General features: G+C 24.3%; 1 protein-coding gene across 2 annotated transcripts in view; it reads right to left on the bottom strand.

Annotated features, from left to right (window-relative positions):
• Positions 1–10,522: 10,522 nt before the first annotated feature.
• Positions 10,523–23,711, bottom strand: part of LOC145834046 (uncharacterized) — a 28,447-nt gene continuing 15,258 nt past the window's right edge. For both annotated transcript variants that reach the window (XM_082941372.1, XM_082941373.1), the window contains 6 exons: positions 20,645–20,743; positions 16,439–16,688; positions 15,309–15,476; positions 14,022–14,128; positions 12,777–12,926; positions 10,523–11,549 (listed from right to left, as the gene is read on the bottom strand). In XM_082941372.1, coding sequence (XP_082797498.1) covers positions 11,389–11,549; positions 12,777–12,926; positions 14,022–14,128; positions 15,309–15,476; positions 16,439–16,688; positions 20,645–20,743 — 935 coding nt within the window. In that variant the 3' untranslated portion in view covers positions 10,523–11,388. The remainder of the gene's footprint in view (positions 11,550–12,776; positions 12,927–14,021; positions 14,129–15,308; positions 15,477–16,438; positions 16,689–20,644; positions 20,744–23,711) is intronic.

Here is a 23,711-nt window from a genome sequence, read left to right as displayed (position 1 = left end):
TAAAGTAGCCTAACTTGAAACCTTAAATAACATAGGCACATCTTTTTTTACCTTTGACTATTAAATTATTATACTTAATTAAAAATCTTTATAATTGGCTATAAACATATGCTTTCATACTCAATATTTTCATAAGGCTGAAAACATACTTTTTTATATAAATAAAAAGATTTAAACAAATAACATTAAAATTTAAAAAAAAAGTAAATGAACAACTTGGAGTGGGTTTTTTTATTTTAAATTACTTTAATCATTGATAAAGGACAGAGAATTCAAAATAAAAAAATTATTTAAGCTCTTTAGATTATTACCTTTTTTTTCATCACTCATAAATTTTTAAATGATATGTAAAAGCAGAGCTAGCAGCAATGAGAAAACTTTACTTAGTAAATGAACTGAACAAAAATAAAAATAACAATAATTTATTCGTAGAAATAACTAAAAAATTACAACTATTGAAAACTAAATCAACTCAATTTCATTTAAGTTTTGTCAAAAACTAGTCTGAGTTTCTCAAATAAACCTTAGATTACCCTGGGTCAGATAAGCATTTCAAAAAAAACAATTTGGCCTGAATTAACCCAGGATTTTAAGAGAAGTTCAAATTAGCCTCAGTGTGTGGCAATATTTTTAAATATCTTTTTTCCAAGTAAGTTAGAAACAAGAGATGTTCTTTGTAAGAAATTGTAGCTGCCAGTATATATTATTTATAAAACACTATTTTTTTCTGATAAAATGGCTTCCTTATCCTATTAAGTAAGACAGTTCATCAGTCATGTAATCAAACAGATAGTAACATAAAACATATGTCTAATTGCACATAAGCTAAGCTAAAGCTTTAAGCATTGTCACCTCATTAAATCTATGAATTAAATAACAAACACACTTTTTTTGCATAAACGTAAAAAGTTGTTTAAAATCAAAGTTATAAAAATGCTGACAATTGCCAAACAGTTAATTTATTTTATTTAAAGCTTAAGTTGGGTTAAACTTTGAAAACTCATGTTTTTCCATATAACAAAGAGTACAGCGATGTTTTAAGTTAAAATTATTTTGCCTTGCTAAAACTTTTTTGTTAATATTAATTCTTTATTTCTATCTTTTTAATCCTAAATATAATTTGAAAGCATATTTTTAAGTTTGCATTGGCTGCTATTATGCTGTATAGCGTACTGTTGTACATTGTTTACTGTTCTCAGATGTTACCACTGTCTATCTATAGATTACATTTATTAGTAAATAATTACCATCAATCATGCATTTATCTCTGGAGTGGCAAAGTTTTGATTTCTCTGTATTATAATCCTATACTTTATGCCATCATTTTGTTTTTCCTGCAGAGACAAGAATTAGTAGACATTTCCGATATAAACTGTTAGAAAATATTTTGGCCCAACTCACCCTACCACAACATTTTCAACAGAAAACTGTTGGAAATTTTGTACTCATGGCAGTCAAACATGAAGAGCAAAATAATTTCTAACATCTGGAAAATGTTAAAGGATAAGACAGAGATATCAAATCTATGCAACTGCAGAAATAAATGCATTTGTAAAATTTTGAAAATTTATTTTAAATCAAGTAAAGTGGGGATCCTTTGCTACTATTTTTTTGGATATTCATTCAAATTTAACCACCAACAATTACCACCAGTTTCATAAACCTAATGCCACGACTGTTTACACTATTAACGGATCAAACCATGCAAAGAAAATAAACATAAAATCAGTGGTCCTTAAGGTGTACACATCTGTGCATAGTAACATGCATAAAATTATTATACTGGGCACAGAAAATTTAATAGAATGAAATATGTATATTTTGCCTTTTTATATTAGCAAAATTTGATTAAAACATAAATAAAAAGTTTCTTATTGTTGTCTATTCATTAAAACACTCTAAACAAAAAAAAAATCATGTTAATTTAAATATTAAATCAAAAGATCATTATTTTAAAAAATATAAATAGTTGTTTCTCCACATTAAAAGTAAATTTAAATTAATTTTCTTCCTCAGTAAATTTTAAACTTGTAAATTATGGTATCGCCACTCTTTGTGTCAAAAAAACTATTCTGAGTGACCTTAAACTATCCTAAGTCATCCTGAGTCTTTAAAATCCTTAAAAACATTTTACTTGAAAAAAAATAATTTTTAGAAGAGATAGCCGCAAAGCTGAAAATTTTTAAATAAGTATTTCAATTTAAAAATAAATAAAAATCAAATACCTGATCTAAAATTCTTATTTAAAATAACTATAACAAAAAAATTAACAGTACTCTTTCTTTATTAAACTAACACATGTTTGTGTGTTTAACAAGTTAACACAATTTATTGGAGCTCTGTATAAAAATAAATGCTGTAAGGAAAGAATAGAATCTAAAGTAGGTGTATATATGTGTTTTTTTTAAATAAGAATAAATACTATAGATTACTGTATAGTGTTTTTTATTAAACAACAAAAAAGTTCTCAAAATATTTGACCCTAGGACCTGGTGTACAAAAGAACCTTTCAGTCTTACACCATATGGATGCATTTTAAAGGCATAATGAGGGTCAACCTTGATTTTTACAGGTTGATCTTATTTTATAGTTTTATCTGAGCTATAAGACATTTTTAACCGTTTAAAAAGAATCAAAGTAAATATTTAAATACAAGCAATCAAAGTTGGTGACCTCAACAGGTTCTTACTGGAAGGCACAAACTAAAAACGTAAAAAAAAACATTTCATTAAAAATCTATCTCCTCCTTCATTTTTTAAGCAATCTTCTTCAAATTTTCACAGAAAATCCAATTTAAAAATATTTGAAAAGATTAAAGAAAACCTTTTTTAGTTTTACAAATGAATTTTTGATGAAAAAAAACAAGATTTTTTTTTGTTTTTATTATCTAAAATTTTTATTTTAATGTTTTTAAAATCACAACACTCAAAGTCTTTTAAATTATAAAAGGAACGTTTCCTGAAAGTTTGAGGTCTCTAGCTCAAAAAATGAAGGAGGATATGGACTTTTAGTGACTTTTTAAATTTCCGAGAAAATTTACCCCAAAAAATTTGCAGTCTATATGCTTGTATTGGAAACTAATTATAAAAATTACAATATCTCAAAAGTCAAATATTTTTTTATTCTATAAAAACTGGTTTGTAGCTTGCTTTTCAAGCTTTTATATAAAATCCAATGTTATTTTTAGTGAATAAAAATGTTGGACCCCCCTCTATGCCCTTAACGTCATTGACCAGGACATATATACAGGGTTCCCAGTAAAATTTAAAAAAAATTATAGGGAAATCCATAAAATAAAGCTAACTTTTAGTGAAACTATAAAAAAAAAATGTTGACTTCTAAACGCTACAAACAAATTTTTAAGGTACATAAAGTAAAATATCTCATAAACTGTTTATAAGCAGTCTTAATAAGAGATTTACAAAAGTTTTAGGGATTTTGAGCTCTAATTTTAGTTAAATAAGCAAACTTAAGATAAATTGTATTTTTTCTAAAAAAACGAAAAAAATTTATTTGCTAGGTGGCACAATAGAGTCATATTTCTGTACTGAGATTGCAAAGATTTTGATAGAACTTTATTTTTTATGTGGTTTTTCACCACGCGATGTTGCTGTTTTGGCTTTCAAATTTCAATCACCAAGCTAAAATGTAATTTCTAGGGACTTTTCAGAATATTGAAAATTTATAGGGACTTATAGGGAAGTAGGAGCTCTTTATATAGTATTTATTTTAATTAGTTTACAACCAGATACATGTGTTAGTAAAATAAAGAAAGAGTATTATTTAAATATTTTATTATTAGATATTCCAGTGAACTTGTTTTGCTAGGATCTTTATTAGTAAACGATTAACTTTAAATTTTAAATAGTGTTTTAAAATAACAAAATATTAACACTGGATCTAATAAACCTCATCCAACATCTAGAGTGAAAAAACTGTCCTGAGACTCCAAAAATAAATATAAAACTATCCTGAATGTTTAATAAAAAAACAAGACTATCCTGAGTCAGCCTGAGTTTAAAAAAAAAAATAATATCCTAAAATAACTTAAAAATTTTCTGAGTTAATCTTAGAGTCCTGAGTGTGTAGCAACCCTGAAATTGATAATTTATATTTTCTATAATCTAAATTGCAGAGAGTTTATTTTATAGTAATTTACTGTGCATAAATTTAAAAAAAGTTAAAACCACTACCTCAAAAGATTGAAAAAGAATCTCAAAATTAACTAAAAACAAAGAATCATTTTATAGTTCAAGACATTATGATCAAAACAAATTCATTAATGGCCTTAATGGGGAAGGTAAAATTATACATGGTGTAACACACTTATTTTTTTGTCTAGAAACTGTTTATTGTTGCAAAGTGTAGGGTTTGATGATGTTTTTAGAACAATTAAAAAAAAATTCTTTTCAGTATTTCTAGGCCATAAGTTGCCATATTTTTAGTCTAATTTTTTGCTTTTAAAAAATTTTAATAGTGACTTTCAATACTCAAGCAAGTACCTTCTCAAACTTATACTGTGTAAAGTTATGTTGCTCATTGTATATAGTCTTCTTTTTGAAGTGTAAAAAATGTACTAAAATTTTCAGCAAAGTTACTGCTACAGTTTTTTTAGTTTAGTGCAATGGTTACCAAACTAATTAAATCTGTGCACCTCAAATCACAAAATAATAAATCTGTGCATCCCAACGTGGTCTTCATCAAAAATGTCTAGTGTAAGTCTTAAAATTAGGTTTAAAAACACTTAAGACTTTTTTTTGCTCTTCATCAAGAACTCCAGAATATCTAGTGTAAATATTAAACTTATAATTTTCATGCACCCAAAACATATTTTGTGCACACTTTGGTAACCACTAGTTTAGTAAGTAGTACAATATTATCTAAATAAAACTAGTACCTTCTAAAAGTATGTTATAAAAACTATTTTTATAGATCTTTTATTATTTTAAACTATTAAACTTAACAAATGTTATAGGTAGTTGTTCTTCATATTGAAATCTATGAAAACTTTAATGATCAATTACAGACTTTATAACTTCTTTTTTAACAACTGTAATGGCCAAAATTTCTAAGTAACAGTACTTAGTAGTTAAATATGTAATACCCTTGCTTTTGCACATAATAAGTTTATTGCAAAGGTTAGTTTTAGACTGATAATTTTTAACATTGAAATAAAACTAGGTCACCTTTTTCTAGCTTCATGTTTTTTTTCCTATTTAAGTAATAATTAAGCAGTACTTATAAGTAAGTTGGCAGTCTGCTATTAGTCGTATTTAATAGGTTGAACCTGGTGACTTGCCATACAAATATTTGGGTTACATAACTATTTAAATTTAGACAATTCAAGTTCCGACAATTCAAATTCCAACAATTCAAATTTTTAAAAAAATATTCAAGAGACCATATCTCACAAAGTAGAACAATTTTTAAAATATTAAATAAAGGTATGTAGGTATTATTAATATCTACACTCCCTTTTTATTATTTGCAAAATTTTAAATATTTCTAGCAAAATCTAAAAATTACTAAAAATAACTATATTTTAAAACTTATTAAAGCCATATCACAAAAACAATTAAAGTTTTGCAGCAGAAGCAGTATATTAATACAGCAGCTTCTTAAACCCTTTCCATAATCAATTTTACCCAAAATCTTTAATTAATATCTAAATCATAACCTACTTTATACGAACAAATAAACCAAAATATAGTTATATTTATTAAGAGAAAATGATAACCAAAAACTTTAGCCAATCAGAATCCCTAGAAATTGCATCTGAGAGAGAAATTATAAACACTGTCCATGCAACTTCAGTTCAAACAATATTTTATCAAAAAATCCCCTATTTCAAAATGTAGCTTATACAAGCATACTAAGTTTAATAATTCAACATAACAGGACAGAAAATAACTCTAGAGCAGCGGTTGCATGAAATTTCAAATTCGGACAACTCAAATTGCGACAATTCAAATTCTTAAAAAAATACTAAGGCTATATCTCGAAAATTTTGAATAAAATAAAAATACATATGTAGATCTAATTAAAATCTACAAGCCACTTTTTCTTTTTTGCAAAATCTTGAATATTTTTTAGATGTTTTAAAATTACTAAAATTAACTTTTTTTTTTTTTTATTCAAGCTATGTCTCAAAAAGTATTTAATGTTTTGCAAAAAGAAAAATATAGCTTGTAGATATCTTTACCTTTAGGACCTACATATGTATTTTATATATTTGACAACTATACATTACTTTTTTAGTTGTGGCCCTTTCAATTTTGTTTTAATAATTTGAATTGCTGGAATTTGAATTGTACGAATTTAAATAGCCGTGCTCGTGCACCCAGAGCAGTGGTTCTTAACCTTTTTTTCATGGTTTACCCCTTTGGGGAGGTTAGTACCAAATTTACCACCAATACAAAAATAGTGTTTAATTTTAAAAAAAAAACTAGATTTTTAAAACATTAAGCATACGATACATAAAACAAATAGAATTTAAGGAAATTATTAACTTTAAAAATATTGTACTTGGATACCAACTTATAAATTAAAAAGACAACATTAAATTACATAATTTGTAATAAGTAAAATTTGACCCCATAAAACAAAGAAATTTACCACAGGTTAAGAATCGCTACCTAAACTAATAAAGTAATGTTCAAAGTATAAGTATCATTATTGTTCTTTTCCACTATGTTTTTAAGGGTTTTTGCCTGTTTATCTTGTTTGTTTTGTATTGTTAAATTCTGGATTAAAATATTTTTTCAAAATTTGTAAAAACTAACAGATTTAAAAGTTTTTTTATGCTGAGAGTAGTTTTTAAATGTTTAAGTTTTGTTTTATATCTTTAGTAGTTAAACAAATTTATAGTAAAGTCTAAGTTTTTTAAACTAATTTTGTCTAAAACTTAAATTTTTCTTGTTCATATAAAAAAATTTAAAATTATATTAGTAGCTGAAATTACTGATAAAGTTTTATATCAAAAATGTTTAAGACTAAAATTATACTTTTTAATTTAGAGTTCAATACATTGTTTGTTTTTATTGTATGAGAAAAATGTATTGCTGACTTCGTAAAATGTTTTTAATCGTTAGCTGTAGTTCTAATTGAATTTGACTGTGGTTAATATTAATACAAAAGTCACACAAAAAAAAACGAAAAATACTGTGACGTAAATATGAAATTTTTAGAGTACAAATTTTAGTGCAAAAACTGAACTTCCATCTAATCAAACGACAAAAATTCACAAAACTACAAATAAGTGGCTATTATTTTGAATAATTTTAAATGTATTTAATTTTAATAAAAACTTTTTCATATGTCGACAAGACGATATGAATTCGCTTCACTTATTTAAGCAACCCATTTTTTGATTAATTGGAAGATGATTTAGTTTATTATTAAAGTGTTATAGTCAAATGAAGGTAATTTTTTGATCCATAGTATAAAATACAACTAATTTTTCTTCATCTAACTTAAATATGTTTTTAACTGTCAAGCTAGTTAACACACTTCAATGGAGTTCTGTAAAAAAGTTTTAGCATATAATTTGTATAGTTATAAATAAATATATATTTAAATTATAGATAAATTTAAAATAAATAGAAATATTTTTCTTAGAATAAAAATTTTAAGGAAAGAGTAAAATAGTAGGAAGATAAATGTAGGTATTTACTAAATAAGTCATAACTGTAATAAGTTAATATTAGGTACAGTATACATTATTATATCCAACTGTTTTAAATTATTTCAAAAAGCAGTAAAAAAACGAACATCATTTAATGAATTTACAAAATCAAATAGTAATTTTAAACTAAAGTATGACGAAATGCTACATACTTATCTTATAATTGTAGGTTACGATATTTAAAGTTACATAAAAACGCACGAAACTAAAACAGTTGATAAGTATTAAAAAGTTTAGACTCATAATTAGGGCTCATTAATACGTTCAAAATTATTCTTATTATAGTTTGTTGAAGAAAAAAAAGCGCTCAAAAAGTTTTGTCTAACAACCTGGTGAGGGAAAAAACCTTTCGGTTATCGAGTCGTGCACCAAGATAAAGTTTAATGTCTTGTCCATGACAATTTATTTTGCATTTAAACTGCATTGTAAGTCAGAACATTTATTTTTTGTTTAGAAATACCATCCGGGCATCTTAATTAAGCAGAACTTTCACAATTATTTTGTATACCTAATAAATTAAGATTTTATTAAATCCATTTGTTATAAATAAAAAGAAGTAAAACAGCAAATATTAGTTAATGAACTTATAAATAAATTAATAAATTTAAAATAAAGTACTGGGAAATGCTAAATTTTTATCATTTAATTGTAGCTTAAGGTACTTAACGCTATAAAAACTTAGGGTAATATAAGTATATATAGTATCAGTAATGATTAAATCAAAATTATAATAAAAGTAGAGTAAAAAAAAGATTAAAACACTAATTTAAAGTACAAACCACTCACATACAGATCCGAAAGAAACTAAAGCACAAAATCAAAATTGTTGTTAACTTTTTAAAATTTTGAATAATAATTGTGTCACAATATTGTGTTCAAATACAATACAACCAAAATTCATATACATTACATTTGTAAGTAATGTAATTAGATTCCATGTTGAGAAAAAAATGGTCGGGTAATATAGAAAATACAGCTTTTACAACGATTTTGAAAATATAGTAAAATAATAATTTATGTTTAGTATAAATCTAAAATAACAATGTGTTAAATTAAAACCTGCAGTAAAAATAAATTTTCGCTGATCTATTGTGCCTAGTAGGTAAAAAACCTAAAAACATAGAAAATTAGTATAGTAGTTTACAAGTTAAAATATTTCTAACAGTTTTATTAAAGCTTAAAGTGTTATAGTCGATCAAAAAACAAAATTAGTTGTTTTCTAAAGATTATTTTTAAATTGTATATAAATTAAGTTACCTTCATTTTCTTCGTTTTTTTCTTTTAAGTTTACACTTAATTATATCCTAACAATTTAGTCTCCATTTTTAGCTGTAAAAATTGTAGTATTTTACAAATTATAAAACTCACAGTTTAAGTTTTTTTTGTCATCAAAATTCTTTATTTAGGGAAACTTTTATAAAAAGTAAGTGTCTTAAAGCAAATGTATTTAACTTTTAAACAAATTTAAATCAATACTTCTGGCAGCTCGCAAAGAGTCTTTACTTTTCTTAGGTAAGAACGATACAATAACGAACAATACTATTAGACGGTTTGATTTAAACGTTAAGGTGTATCCCCTCATATTTGCTGAATCAGCAAATAATTTTAAAGCTTTTTTTATTTATTTTTATTTATACCCTTATTTCTAACCCACCTTACTCAAACGAATTATTCAAAAAAAAAATTTTACCAACAAAAAAAATCATAAAAAGGAGCTTTTTTATTATGCTGATTCAGCAAATATTAGGGGAAGCACCTTAACTTTTCAACAAGACTCGTTTTAAAAAAGTCAGTGTAGTTTGAAAATTTCTAATACTTCACATAAATTCAATTACTAAGCTTAAATATCATCTCGTTTTATCAGAATTAATCTATAAAAATATGACTACAAATTCTAAAATAAATGCCTATCACTTATATAATCTACTGCTTCTAATATCTTTTAACCTTATTGTATAACAAACTAGTTCTCAGTTGTTTTACAAAGGTAAGTTAGATCAAATCAATTAATTATTCAATTAGTGATACAGTTGAACTTTAAGAAAAAAATTTATTGTTTTAGTGATTATAACTTTACTGTAAAAGTTATTATAACTTCAGTTATTATAAGTTATGTTATTAAATTATAAGATATTTTTTATATAAAATTTTATTCTCATACAATGTTTCACCTAGTTAGACTCGTTGCTACAAAGTAATACTTATTAAAATAGAATCTTAAAAAATTTCATACCTTTTTTTAATTTTAAGTTGGAACTGTAATTGTCTAATTACAACCAAAAGTCAAAAGAAAGTAAATAAATATGATAAAACTTACGTTGATAGTCAAGAAAATAAGTAATGATTTTATAAGGTAAAATAAAATAACACTAAAAACTAAACTTAAAAAACCAACACTATTACTTTTAGTTGTTATTTTGCTAATTTTGTAGTAAATTTTTACTTTTAGCAACTGATAATACTTAATAAATTCGTGTAGGTTAAACGAAGTTACAACTTAAAGATATCATTTTTGTCACACAAACAAAGAACATAAAACATGATTGGGTGTTTTATGGTTATACTTTTAATAAAGGTACAGAGTATTTATCAAACAGTTTACAAATAAGAGTAAACTAATATTTATTATAACCAAGTTTATTGCATTAATTAGAATTTTTAAAGGTTTTTAAAGTGATGGTATTTAATATGGTTATAGTATATCAAGATTATACATGACAACTGAATTCGATTTTTTTTAACTTTTGTTATATACAAAATACTTTTTTTCTTTTTAGAGCTGTAATATTTTAAACAAAACTTCAAAAACTAAACAAATAACTAAGAATACATGTTTAAATTTTTATTCGAGATTTGGCAGTATAATACGTATTTTAGTAAAAAAACAAGCAACTTTTTTCATGTAACTTACTTAACAAGTTTAACAATCGTTAGCGATTTTAATTTTTTAATATTTTTTAAAGTTACTTTAGCACATTTGAAAGCAAATTAACTTCAGAAGGTTTGGCAGCTTTGAAGCTCAATCATTACTACGACATATTTAACAGCTTAAAATAATGAAATAATCAAATTAATAAAATGCAGTATTTATAAACTTCTTATAATTTAGTAACTTTGATATCACATTAATCTATCATATTATACAAATTAATGCATGTAGTAGTATGTAGCAGCTATTTAAAGTTAATTGTCCTAAAATTTAGTAAAAAAAATTGTAATAAACCTTCATCAGCTTCATAAAAGGAACACTTTTGCTTTAGTTTAGTATAGTAACACAGAAAAACAGTGCAATAAAGAAAAACTTGAAGAAGCTTAAAAAACTGTAGTCAAAGCAAAGAATATACTATAACTTTTCCAATATTTTTTCTTACAAAGTACAACAATAAAATAAACATATATAAGTAAAAGATTTCTTAAAATAAGATGATGAAATCTTCTCTAGCTTTTATATTTAAAAACAAAATAAATAAAATCTACACGTTAATGAAAACTTATTTAATGCATTATTTTTAAAGAAAAAGTTTCTAGTTAAAATATTTCGTTTAAACAAAGTACATCGAGTCAAAGACAAAAGCTAATACAATTAAGATTTTACCTATTTAACTTTAATTATATCACAGTATCATTTAAAGTACAACAGTCTACAAGGTAATCAAGTTTCTTATTATACAATCAAAAATTTTCATTGATCACAAGCTCCGTATTCACAAAGAATGCTGAATTGTTTTTTCAATCCATTCTATAAAGTAGGATGTCCTGGTAAATACAGATGGTTTATTTATGTCTGTTCCACATCTTCCGTAAGAATAAACTCCATGAAGTACATAAAGATTATTTTCTCTAGTTTGACAAAAAAGTGGTCCACCTAAATTACAGGATATCTATAGTCAGAAATTTTGGAATTTGCTATTAATTGGTTTTCAAAAGTATTAGAACAGTTTTTAGATACTTTCAAAACTTAGTGTTAATAAATCTTTGCAACAAGAAAAAAATGCTACTTAAAGTAAAGTAAATATAAGGGCTTTCATTCAAAAAAACGTAACTTAATATTGTTAACACATTTTTAGACTTAATTTTTCTAATCAAACAATAGAAAAAACGTTATAAAATAAATAGTTGTCAAGTCAATACGTTAAATTTACTTATTTTTTATTAAATGTTGAATCTAAAACTGAAACAATAAAACGATTTTAATGGTAACAAAAGTTCTTTGTATTATTTTCATTATGTAACACTTCATAGCGGTAAAATACCTTATGTTAATATTTTTCGTACATCAGTAAAGTAAAATTTAAGCCATTGAAAAAGGTTATCATATACACACAAGTTAATGAGCAAACGTTTTGTACTCAAATCACTATTTATAATAGTTTATTTTAACCTTTAAGATAAATATAATTTTTAGTGTAACTAAATCACATAAAGTTTATCATATAATCTATAAAGTTTACTAATTTAACACCATAGAAAATATTTTATCAATATTTTCTTGAATTGTAACATCAAACATTTATAGTTTTTTGTAATTACATAAACTTCATTAACTTTTTGTAAAGAATCGAAATTTTCAAATATCTAGTTTTTGTACGTATACTTTTATTTAAGTTTAAATAAGTTACTTTATTGAACATCTCACACCTATTTTTTATAAGTATCTAAATTGATATATTGTTTATGATATCAATAAGTTATTCACTAAAATATACTTTTTAAACTAAATTTATAACTTATTATTAGTCTAAACTAATTAAAAAATACTTTTAAGAAAGTAAATGCAGTAATTTTATAACTTTAGAGGATTTCTTTTATTGTTTCTTCTGTTCTATCATTTAAAACTATTTATAATAGAACTAATTTTAGAATTATCATTACTTATATTGTAATAGAAAAATGGTCATAACATGAAAAAAAATCGTTTTACAAAATATTAAAATATGCAGACAAGTTATACTTAGTTTTAATTTTTTTTAGTTTTTTTGAGTTTTGTTCCGCTACTGAAACATTATTATATTAATAAATAAAAGGTTTACAATATTAAAGATAAATTATCGTAAATATAAACAACAAGTTACAAGTTTTAGTTTAAAATTACCCGAATCACCATCGCAAGGTGCTTTGTGCAACCCACTTGCACAAATCATGCAAGGGCGGATAGTGCAGTCTCTTACTTCCTGCTTATTACAATGATGATTTTGAATGGGCTTGATGCGGACTTCTTTCAAGCTCCACTCATTTCCTGAACCTTTAAAACAAGTAGTTTTTATAAGTGTTTACAGAAAAACAAAAGTAAATATCCACAAACATTTGCATAGCTTTTTCTTTTACAGGGGAACTATAGTTTATGAAGCATAATCTAATTTTTATAAAGTAAAAACAAAAACGATTAAAAACATATCAAAACACACAAATCTTAAATAAAAAGTATATATACATTGTACTAAAAATTTATCTATTCTAAAATGTAGTTCATAAAATTTTAGTTTTACCAATTATCATATGATCACTGATAACTTATTTATACACTGTTTAAGATTAGCAAAAATGTTAAAATATCTAGGTTTTATGGTAGTTGCAAAAAGTAAAATTATTAAAAACTAAATTACACTTGTATTAGAAAAAAAAACTTAAAAGTATTTTTGCATCTACTATTAGTCATTTAAAATTTGCAGCTTTAAAAAGTAAATAAAAATTACATATACAAATTAAGAAACGATTAATCATGTTTAATTAAACTTAATACGATGCGATTATCCCAAAGAAAAACAAACCACTAATTTGTTTTTGACTTAAAATTAAATATGTTCAAATAAAAATCTTATGAAACTGAAAAATATATTTTTTAAAGTTGAAGCATTTAAAAAAACGTATCTTTGCTAAAGCATGGTGCTTTGTTTATAAAGCAAATTAAAATTGTTTCAAATTTATCGTTTAATTAAAATCAAAAATTAAACTATTATTTAAAAGTTTTGGTTGTTTTTCTAAAACAAAACTTATAAAAACTATTTATATCTTAAAATAAAAGTGTTGGATATATAAATACAGTAAAGGAACGATTTTAGAAGTAGTGTGTTATCGTATTACAATAAGGAAGCTAGAAAATAAGATATCTTAAAAAAATTAAAAATATTTATTTTAGTTGTTAGGTATAGTTAACAGGTAATAGTTTATATACTAAAACATTATTTTTTCTAGTTCTTTAGTTTTAGTAAATTTTTAGTGTGATTTGAAAAAACACATTTATGATATTTGTTACGTTGGAACATATAAAATAATAAAGCCAAAAAAAAAACAGAACAACACAATTTGAAGCAATAGATTAGTAGTAAACTTAATTTACCCATAGTTTTACCATACCCAGTGCTTATACAATCTTTATAATTTAATGGTTTTTCCCACCTCATCGGTAATATTGCATAACTCACATAGTTTGAAGAAGGCACATGCCTATAATAATAATTAAAAGTTGATTAATTAAAATTAAAATAATTTATAATGTTGTAAGCTGTTTTTCGTTTATAGAGTTTTGTACTTATATACTTATTTATAAAAGTCGATAACTTAAAACTAAAAAGTTTATATATAAAATGAAGTAAGAGTTGTAAATTTTCATGATACAATATACATTAAGTTGTTATATTTATATAAAAACGATATAAAAAATTTATTTAAAAGATTCACATAATTTAAATATTTTCATAACAAAATATATTTCGTGCTTAACTCTTCAGTTGTTTACTAAGCAATAAGACCAATGTTAAAATCCAGCCTTTATAGTCAAAAGGTAATCAGTGTAAAAGTAATAACAATAAGCAAATGGTTATTAAGAGTACATAAGTAGTTTTAATTACAGTAAAACTAGAAATAAATAAAAATAAGTTTAGGTTTTCTTAATAAAATATATATAGCCTTAAGTTTAATTAAATCAAAAATGCTAAAAGGTAATAACACTAATTGTGCAAGTTATTATAATTTGAAAAGATTTAAAATTATTAAAAACTATTATAGCGTTTTTGATTTAATTAAACCTGAGGCTATATGTGTTTTATTAAGAAAACCTAAGTTGTGTAAGCATAAAGATTTTGATTATACTGTTTCTTTGTTTTCATAAACAAAATTTATAATTTGTTACGTATATTTTATAAATTTTTAGTTTCATTGTAATTTAAACTACTTATGTATTGTTAATAAATCTTTGCTCATTATTATTATTTTTACATTTATAACCTTTTAACTATATAAGCTGGATTTGAAACTTCGTTTTTATTGCTTAGCAAACAGTTGAAATATATTTTTTTATGAATAGTTAAGTTATAGGTATCTTTTAAAAAAATTATTAAATTGTCAAAATAAAAATATACATAAATCATTATTACTTTGTTTTATTTAGTTAAAATAAAAAAATATTTTATATACTTTTTAAAAACTTTAAATTTTATCACTTTTAATCATAAAATAGCTATGAACGCAGTAATAAAGTTTCAAAACTTTATAAAGTTTAAGCACTTTGTACATTTAATACACTATATAACAATAAAGTGTTAGTGTAAGTTATACTAGAGTATACACATTTTTTCAAACAAAATACTAAAATTTTATTAATGTATTCCTGTTGTATCAAACTAACATTGCAAGTTTAAGCAAAGCTAAATCATTGAGGCGAGGTTGACCAGGCGATTTACATTGCTGTGGATGACAAATAACTTGCGCAACACCTGTGTCTATTTCCCCTTCACTTGAGCTTGCATAAAAAAGTGAGTTCATTTTCCCTAGCTTCAACCGAATCCTACTTGGACTAAAAATATATCGATAAATTATGCTTAGTACAATTTTTTTTTGATAGTTGTTCATAAAACTTATTTCCATATAATAGTTTATTTAACTTATTAAACGTTTAAAACAAGATTTTGAAAACAATAATAGTTTTTTGAAATAAATGAAAAGTGCTCAAAAATTGGTCCAAACATCCATTGTACGAAAAAATCTTACGGTTATCGAGTCGTACACTAGAGGAAGATTTTATTTATCTTCATTTATTTAAACAGCTTACATAACAATGTTTAATTTTTAATTTACTCTAAACACACTTATAAAATATTCCTAAATTTTAAGTTTTGTAGAAACTTTCTCTAACGTTTCAGAGTTTCTGTTTTGAAAAATGATAAGCTGCATTGTTATTTTACTTTAGCATCAGTTTAAAACTAAACAAACAATAAGCGAAACATTTTATAATAAAGTTTTTTGAATTTGATTTAAAGACTTATATTCAAGCTTTGAAGCTTACTGTTTAGAGTAGGAGTGAGCAAATAATCTGGCCCGCCAAAAATAATCTCTGGACCGCGACGTATTTATTAGCTTGAAAACAACTTGTAAAAAACCAACTAAAATTAAGAATTAATTGGAAATGTTTTTTTAAATAATTTTGTTTGCACTTAACTATAATTTTAGTGAAAATACAATTTTTAAAATTACATGGACTGAAAAAAAAATTCCAGTAAAATTAGCCCGCTGCCTAAAACATTGTCCGGCCCTAGTTTAGAGATATGGTATGAGTTTTTTAACATTTTCTATACAAAATCAACTAGATTTTTTTTTTTTTTGTAGACATAGTTTTCAAATGTTTTCTTTTTCAATTTAATATAAATTAAAAATATTTTCGTTTAACTTATGCAAAGTTGTTATTCTTACTTTATTAGAATCAATGACTTTAACTACCAAAATTAATGTTTAAAAGTTAAGCTAAACAATATTGTTCACCTATATAGTCGCATACATATTTTTTCCACACAATGAGCTGCAGTTAAAACCCATTTGCTAGAAATTAAAGTTCCTCCACAAAAACTACCTTTTTTAGAACTGTATGCATCGTAAATGTACGCCATAGACTTTCCTAGCTCACCGGCAGGCCCACCTCCTACAATTCTAGTAGAAGGCACACCTCCAGAGCTATTAAACTTCTGGTAGTCTAGGCAACAAGGACTAGTGCTTCTTGACTCGCAACAATCAACTATGAAAAATATAAAAGTACTAAGTTCAAAACTACCTTTTTTTAGTGTTATTATTTTTAATTTAATGTATATATGTATATACTAAAAGCAACTGTTACATCTTGATAAAACTTTATTTTTTGAATTCATTATAATGTGCGCAATTAAATTTAAAGTCTTGGAATTTTGTTAGAAAGGATTAATTTAATTTTTTAGAAAAACAATCATTATGGAAACTCTACATAGTCTGTTAGTCTAAATAATAATAGTTAATTGAAATCTGCATCCTATAATTAGTTAAAAATAAAAGTTTTCAAAAAATGTGAATATAAAAAATTGTTATTTTGCGGTAGTTTTATATAATAATTATAATAATCTTTAGCTATATTGAATTTTTAGTATCATTTTGTAATCGTTTTAAGTGAGGTTTAAAACTAATTATAGGATACAGATTACAATAAAATTATTTTAGAAAAATGTTTTAAGCTATTCGAAAAATATTTTTGAACTGTTGGAAAAATGTTATAAAATATTATCCAACTAATATTATATCCAACAGTCCAAAAAGATTTTTCTAATCGCTTAAAACATTTTTCTAAAATAACCTTTCTAAACTTTCCTAAAAAAGCATAAATTAACAATCACAGCGTATTATTTTCAAATTCAGCTAATCGTACAATAAACTGTACCATTACTACGTCACGATTATAAAAAAAATTAAAATCTAAATTTCTGTTTTCTACTATAATAAACTGTACCTTACTGAGGAATACATAAAACTTTATATTTCATGTATGAAACAGCTGTATAAATTATAGTTATATATAATTAGATAAATATTTAGCTCCAATTTAATTTGTCGAGCACTATCGACCAGAACTTTTTATTAAACCTTAATATATAAATATATATATATATATATATAAGATGTAACGTCAAAAGGCGTTAAATCCTGGAGATCCTGATAAGCTAAGCAGTGAAACGTTAAACGCCGTCAGTCGGAATAAAGTTTTGACACAAAATCATCTGTGGTATATATATATATATATATATATACATTTATAAAATAAGGTTAATGTTCAAACTTGAACACCTTCTACTGAGCCCACTTGAAGGGCTTTTAAATAATTTATTGAAATGACGATTTTAAAAATGCTAGAACATATGTTTCATAAAGACAAAAAAGATTGTCTTTAATCTTCAGCCAGTTCAAATTTAAAATAAAAAATTTAAATAATATTTATCTAATTGTATAAAAACTGTAATTTATACAGCTGTTTCTCACATGAAATGTAAAATTTCATGTAATCCTCAGTAAGTTACAGTTTATTATAATGGTAAACAGAAATTTAGATTTAAATTTTTTTTATAATTATTGTGACGTAGTAATGGTACAGTTTATTGTACGATTAGCTGAATTTGAAATAATACGCTGTGATTGTTAATTTATGCTTTTTAGGAAAATTTAGAAAGGTTATTTTGGAAAAATGTTTTAAGCTATAAGAAATTTTTTTTAGACTGTTGGGAAAATGTTATAAAATACTCATTTTTGCCGCTTCAATATTTTTTTTTTTAATATTTAGTGGGTTTTAATTTTGCCAAAAAAAATTATTTTTGATAATGGATGCATATGTTTTGTCTTTCGCTTTTCTTGTTTAGTGTTACGTTCTTACCTGATTTTTCGATTTCTATTTTTTTATAAGTTACAAAGTTTGCAGCCGAATTTGGTATTGAATTTTGATTTTGTCCTGTTTAATATTTCCCATTTAATTTTGTAGTCTGTATTGTTATCTTTTAAGTTCCATATGTAGTTCGCTAGTTCTGTTAGGTGTCTTTTGTTAATATTGTTGAATGATGATTTGTGGTTTCTGTATCTTTGTTTAAAAGTATTTCCTGTGGATCCTATATACTGCTTTGTTGTTTTATTTGATGTTACTGTTGCTTTATATATTATATTTGACACTAGGCATTCATTATTTTAAGGGCAAGGTTCTTTACGGCAATTACAAAGTTTATCTTTTACGGTGCTTTTATCGTCTATATTGCTTTTGTTTTTTATTTTGTTGTTGTGAGCTAAGATTTTACTTCTGAAATTTATTTGTGCAACTGTAAGATATTTTAATTGTGTTTCGGTTGAATATTTTATGGAATGGGTGGTTTTCGTCAAATGATGTGGTAATCAGGTTTAAGAATTGTTTGCCTATTTTAGAACTTACATTTAGACTAAATGGTGGGTTGAAATATATTATGTCTCTTTTTTATTCATCAATGTAAAAAATGAATACCAAAAAGCAATAAATTCGGCCAACTATAAAAACACCCTAAATTACGATAAGACTACTTTACCAGAAAGAAATAAAATACAAAGAAAAAGAGACATAATATATTTCAATAATCAATAAACTGTACCATTACTACGTCACAATTATTATAACAAATTTAAAATCTAAATTTCTGTTTACTACTATAATAAACTGTAACTTACTGAGGATCACATGAAAATTTACATTTCATGTGTGAAACAGCTGTGTAAATTATAGTTTTCATATAATTAGATAAATATTTAGCTCCAATTTAATTTGTCGAGCACTATATATAGTTTTGTCGCTCTGTGATCAAAAAAAAATCAAAAAGTCAAACATTATAAAAACAATTTATTTATTACCAGAACTTAATTCTTTGGATCCAAAACTAAGATGAAATTTGGATTCTTATTTTAATATATTAAGAATTGCACACTTTTCTATTGTTTTTATTTTAATTATCTAACAGTAAAATTTATAGAAACTTAAATAATAGTTTTATACAAATTAAAAATACTGGTTTTATCAAAATCTTTATCTAATTTTTGATTAAATTTTTTTAAAGTTTTACGTTGGAACTTTAAACTTAGACCTTGTAAGATTTAATTTTAATTGTAATGTATCATTATTATTATAATATAATTGTAATAACTTCAACAAATGAATAAATTTTTGATAAGTAAGTTAGTTACATAAGTTGGGCCAAAAACTTGTGCTATAAAATTAATTAATAGAAAAAGGCGAATATTTTAGCAACGAGCGCATATAAAGTAGTTTTTTTTTTTGTATAATTATATAGAAGTGTATAAAAATAAATGTTGAGTAAAAAATGTACTTGAATTTTTAATGTTACGTACATCCTTAATTAAAAAACTGTTTCTGATAAACTACTGACTAAAACATAAACAACAGTTCAAGTCAAAAAGAATATGTGTTGTATATAATATTTGAATAAAACGCATTGGTTTATTATTTTCCATATCAAGCACAGTAGGTACTTCAAGTAAATTACTGGTATTTTACTTTAGGTTTAGTATTTTTATACAATGGAGTTTGAAAATTAAGATGTTATAGAAAAAAAGTGTTAAGCTAAATTAAAATTAGTTAGGTAAAATAAGTAAACTGTAAAAGTTTAGAATAGAAAAAACTTATTTGAGCTCTAGTAATTTGTAGAGTTTAAGAAGTAAAGTTTATATTGCGAAAATGCCTTATCGTAGATAAAAATCTACAGAGAGCAAAAATCTCGTATAATAGTTACCCTATTTTATGTATATACAATTTATGAAGTTTAAAGTCAAGCGAATGAGAGTTGAAGTTTTACTTCAAATATACTTCAAAAGTTTAAAAACTATAATTTTTTTTAAAAGTTGTGTATAAACGAATTAACAGTGTTTATATTACTTATTTTGACTGTTTTATTTTTAACATTATAATTATCTTAAGTATATTTACCGTAAATTTTTTTAAATTGGTCTTAAGTTAAGTAGTACCGCCAGATCAATATAAGAAAAAGTACATAAAATGTTAAATTGTTTCTTGCGGTTAATTTTGTAATATTATTCTAATTGAGTAACTAAAACTCGTCGATTTTATCTAAATTTTTGCATTAGTTTTTAAGATTTTTACTTTATTTTTTACAAAATTGCACCTATTTTAAACTTATTTAAACAAACCACTACAAGTTTTTGAGCACTTTTTTCGAAATTGTGGAATGTTGCAGCGATTTTTTCCTAATACCCCATAAAAACATTGATCAGATGTCCAAGAATCATCTGAAAAAATGCAATGAAATTTAATTTGTTTTTGCAAAAGTTTTCTTTTTCAATTTCCTTTTATTTTTGTTAAAGTTTTGAAATCTTCTAATTTAATGTCTGATATCTACATACCTCGGGCAAATCTAGGTTTTCTTGTAATGTGGTAGCACAGTCTTATACTGTTTAGTAATAGAACATTTAGTAAATTTTAGTAAAACTTTATTCATAATATGAAGTACGTGTTTGCTGTTTTGTAGTATCACTTATTTATCATAATATAGCATAGTTCAGTAATAATAAAATCGTTATCTAAGTAAAAATAATACTTATTTTGATTATAAACTTCATTGTACAAAGTAACACCTTAAAAAAATTCGAATAAAGTTTTCACTTTAAGTTTTTATTTCAACTCGAAGTTCTGATTCTTCTCGTATATTAAAGACTAATAGTTTCATTTTAAGTGTTAAGAATTCAGAAAAACTACTTCAATGACATTTTAACTGTTTTCTTAAACTTAAAACTTTAATTTTCCATTAACTTTTATATCTAAAGTTAATGAAGTTATTTAGTTTTAAATACAAATAACAATTTATTTAATAAAAGTATAAACATCTCTATGAAAAAAATTAATATATATTTAAACTCGATAACAGAAAGGTTTTTTCGTGCACCAAGTCCAAAGATCAAGTTTTTGAGCGCTTTTTTATCGTTAAATAAACAATATATATAGTGATCCTAGCAATGATAGTAATAAAGTATCCCTAAATCATAAAGCAACATTGACTTGTAGTTAGATGGAAAGTATAAAGATTTTTTTTTTAATTACTAGAAGAACATTGAGTTTTAATAGTTGAAATGACATGGTCGGTTTTCAACGAACTTTAAAAACTAAAAAATGAATAATTAAGAAAATATATTATGATAAAAAACGTGCGAAAGTTTATTTAAGCTTCACTCAATTTTTAAATTTATAATATTTTACAAGATTTTTGTGTATTAATTAACATTTTAGATTAAATAAGTGTTATTTAACACAAATAACTTAACATTGAACTTTTTAAAAAGTAAAACATCAATATATTATTTAGAAATAGTGCATCATCATAAACTATTTTCATGTATGCACTAGAAAATTAAATACTCATGCAAACAAGTCGAGGGTTTCCTTTTCAAAAAAGCTCTCATTTACTAAAAATTGATTATGACATCATGAAATTATCATGATATAAAATTAGTTACAGCTGTGAATGATCTTAGCATTACTATCGTACATCTTGTAAACTTAACATTCAACATTGTAAAAGTTAGTAAAAAGGCACAATTCAATGTAAACATATGTAAAGTTACTGATCCAAAAATATTTTCAGTAATAACCTAAATTTTGTTCGTTTATTTTGTTTTTTCAGGAGCAGCGCAGACTCAAGGAAACCAGTTTAAAACCAACCCTGCTACATATTTATATGTTAAAGCTTAAAATTTATTCATAAAAATATCTAGACTTTGTCAATTTAACATCAAATTTTGATATTTTTATGTCAAATTATTGATTAAGAAATTTTATTGCGTTTGTATGTAATAAAAAAAGTTATAAAAAATTGTTTAGATATTCCTTCAAAAACTTATAACTTGAAAAATACAAGTACACGTAAACTATGTCTCTTTATCTTGACTGTTAAAATTAGTCAAAGCTTGGTTTTAAAAAGGTGTTGGCAAGTTGCGGCTCGCGGGCCAAATTCAGTCCATCGAGTAAAATATCTGATTCAGGACGTAACTTTTAGTTAAACAAGTACTCGTGTAAAACAATTGAAGCTTTATGTTTTAAGATAAACGTTTCCAAACATACTCTTTATTTTATTGTTGTTCGGCAACTGTGTTAATTAAATCGTTACATTATCAAGCTTTACTTTAAAAAAAATATTTCTAATTGGAGATTTTAAATTTACGACGGCCTATGAACGGTTTTTATGTAGTGATCTACCGGATCTATTATCCGGATCTTGTTTTGAAATAGATATCCGAACCTAGTAGATCACTAGCAGAAATACTAACTTCAAACAATTATTTTTATAACTACTGAACAATACGTTTGCGTTATGTTTGAAAATAATTTATCGTGTCTTACTTATAGTGTTAAAAGTATTTTAAAGCTTGTAAAAGCCAAAATAAAAATGTGATAATAGACTAAAAATCTTAAAGTTTTACAGAAAACTTTATAGACGTAAAAATACTATACAAAATTACTCCACATTTATGATGAATTTTCAAATCATTACAACAAGTAATTTTAATATGTTTAATGACTTTATCGACTTGATAAATAAACTACTATGCTTTAACCTCTTTGAAATTGTGTTTTAGCTGAGTATCATTAATAACTGAAAAAATGATTTTGCAGAGAATTATAAAGATTGAAAACTTTAAAATTCAAATTTCTTTGTTCATGTTAACTAATAGTACTAAAAGTTTATATTAGCTAAACCGCTAATGACTCTAAATGTGGCAAGCATGCGGTGTTAATTCAAATAGTATTTCGATTAAGGTTTTTATTAAATTAACCAGTTTTTGGAAAAATTTATCAACTAGATTTAAAAATTTTTCGTTTATATTGGATTTTAGTTTAACAAGTAAAATATGTATTTGTACCATTTTTTTATACATTTGTTTAGTACACTTTAAAAATTTATTTGCATGCCGAAAATAGCTTGTAGGCCGTATGTTGTCCACCCTTTAAAAGTTCACCTGGTTTTAAATTAACAAAGTAAACTTTAAAAGTTCACCTTTAAAACTTTAAAAATTATAAGTTTACTAAATTCGGAATCGGCCTCATCTTCATTAGAAAAAAAAATCCGGATCCGGTAGATCACTATTTTTTGCAATTTATTTTGTTAATGACAAAAGGCGACCGACCAATGATCTAAAACTACACACTTTACAATTTAAAATTAAAATTTAATAAATTTAAAATGCAAGCTTGTTTCATTTAATT

The sequence above is a fragment of the Thalia democratica genome, chromosome 4 (genome assembly GCF_965202585.1).
Source record: "Thalia democratica chromosome 4, ktThaDemo2.hap1.1, whole genome shotgun sequence".
Classification (NCBI taxonomy): domain Eukaryota; kingdom Metazoa; phylum Chordata; class Thaliacea; order Salpida; family Salpidae; genus Thalia; species Thalia democratica.
The sequence above is the reverse complement of the archived record's forward strand: the minus strand, read 5'-3'. Positions and strand labels throughout refer to the sequence as shown.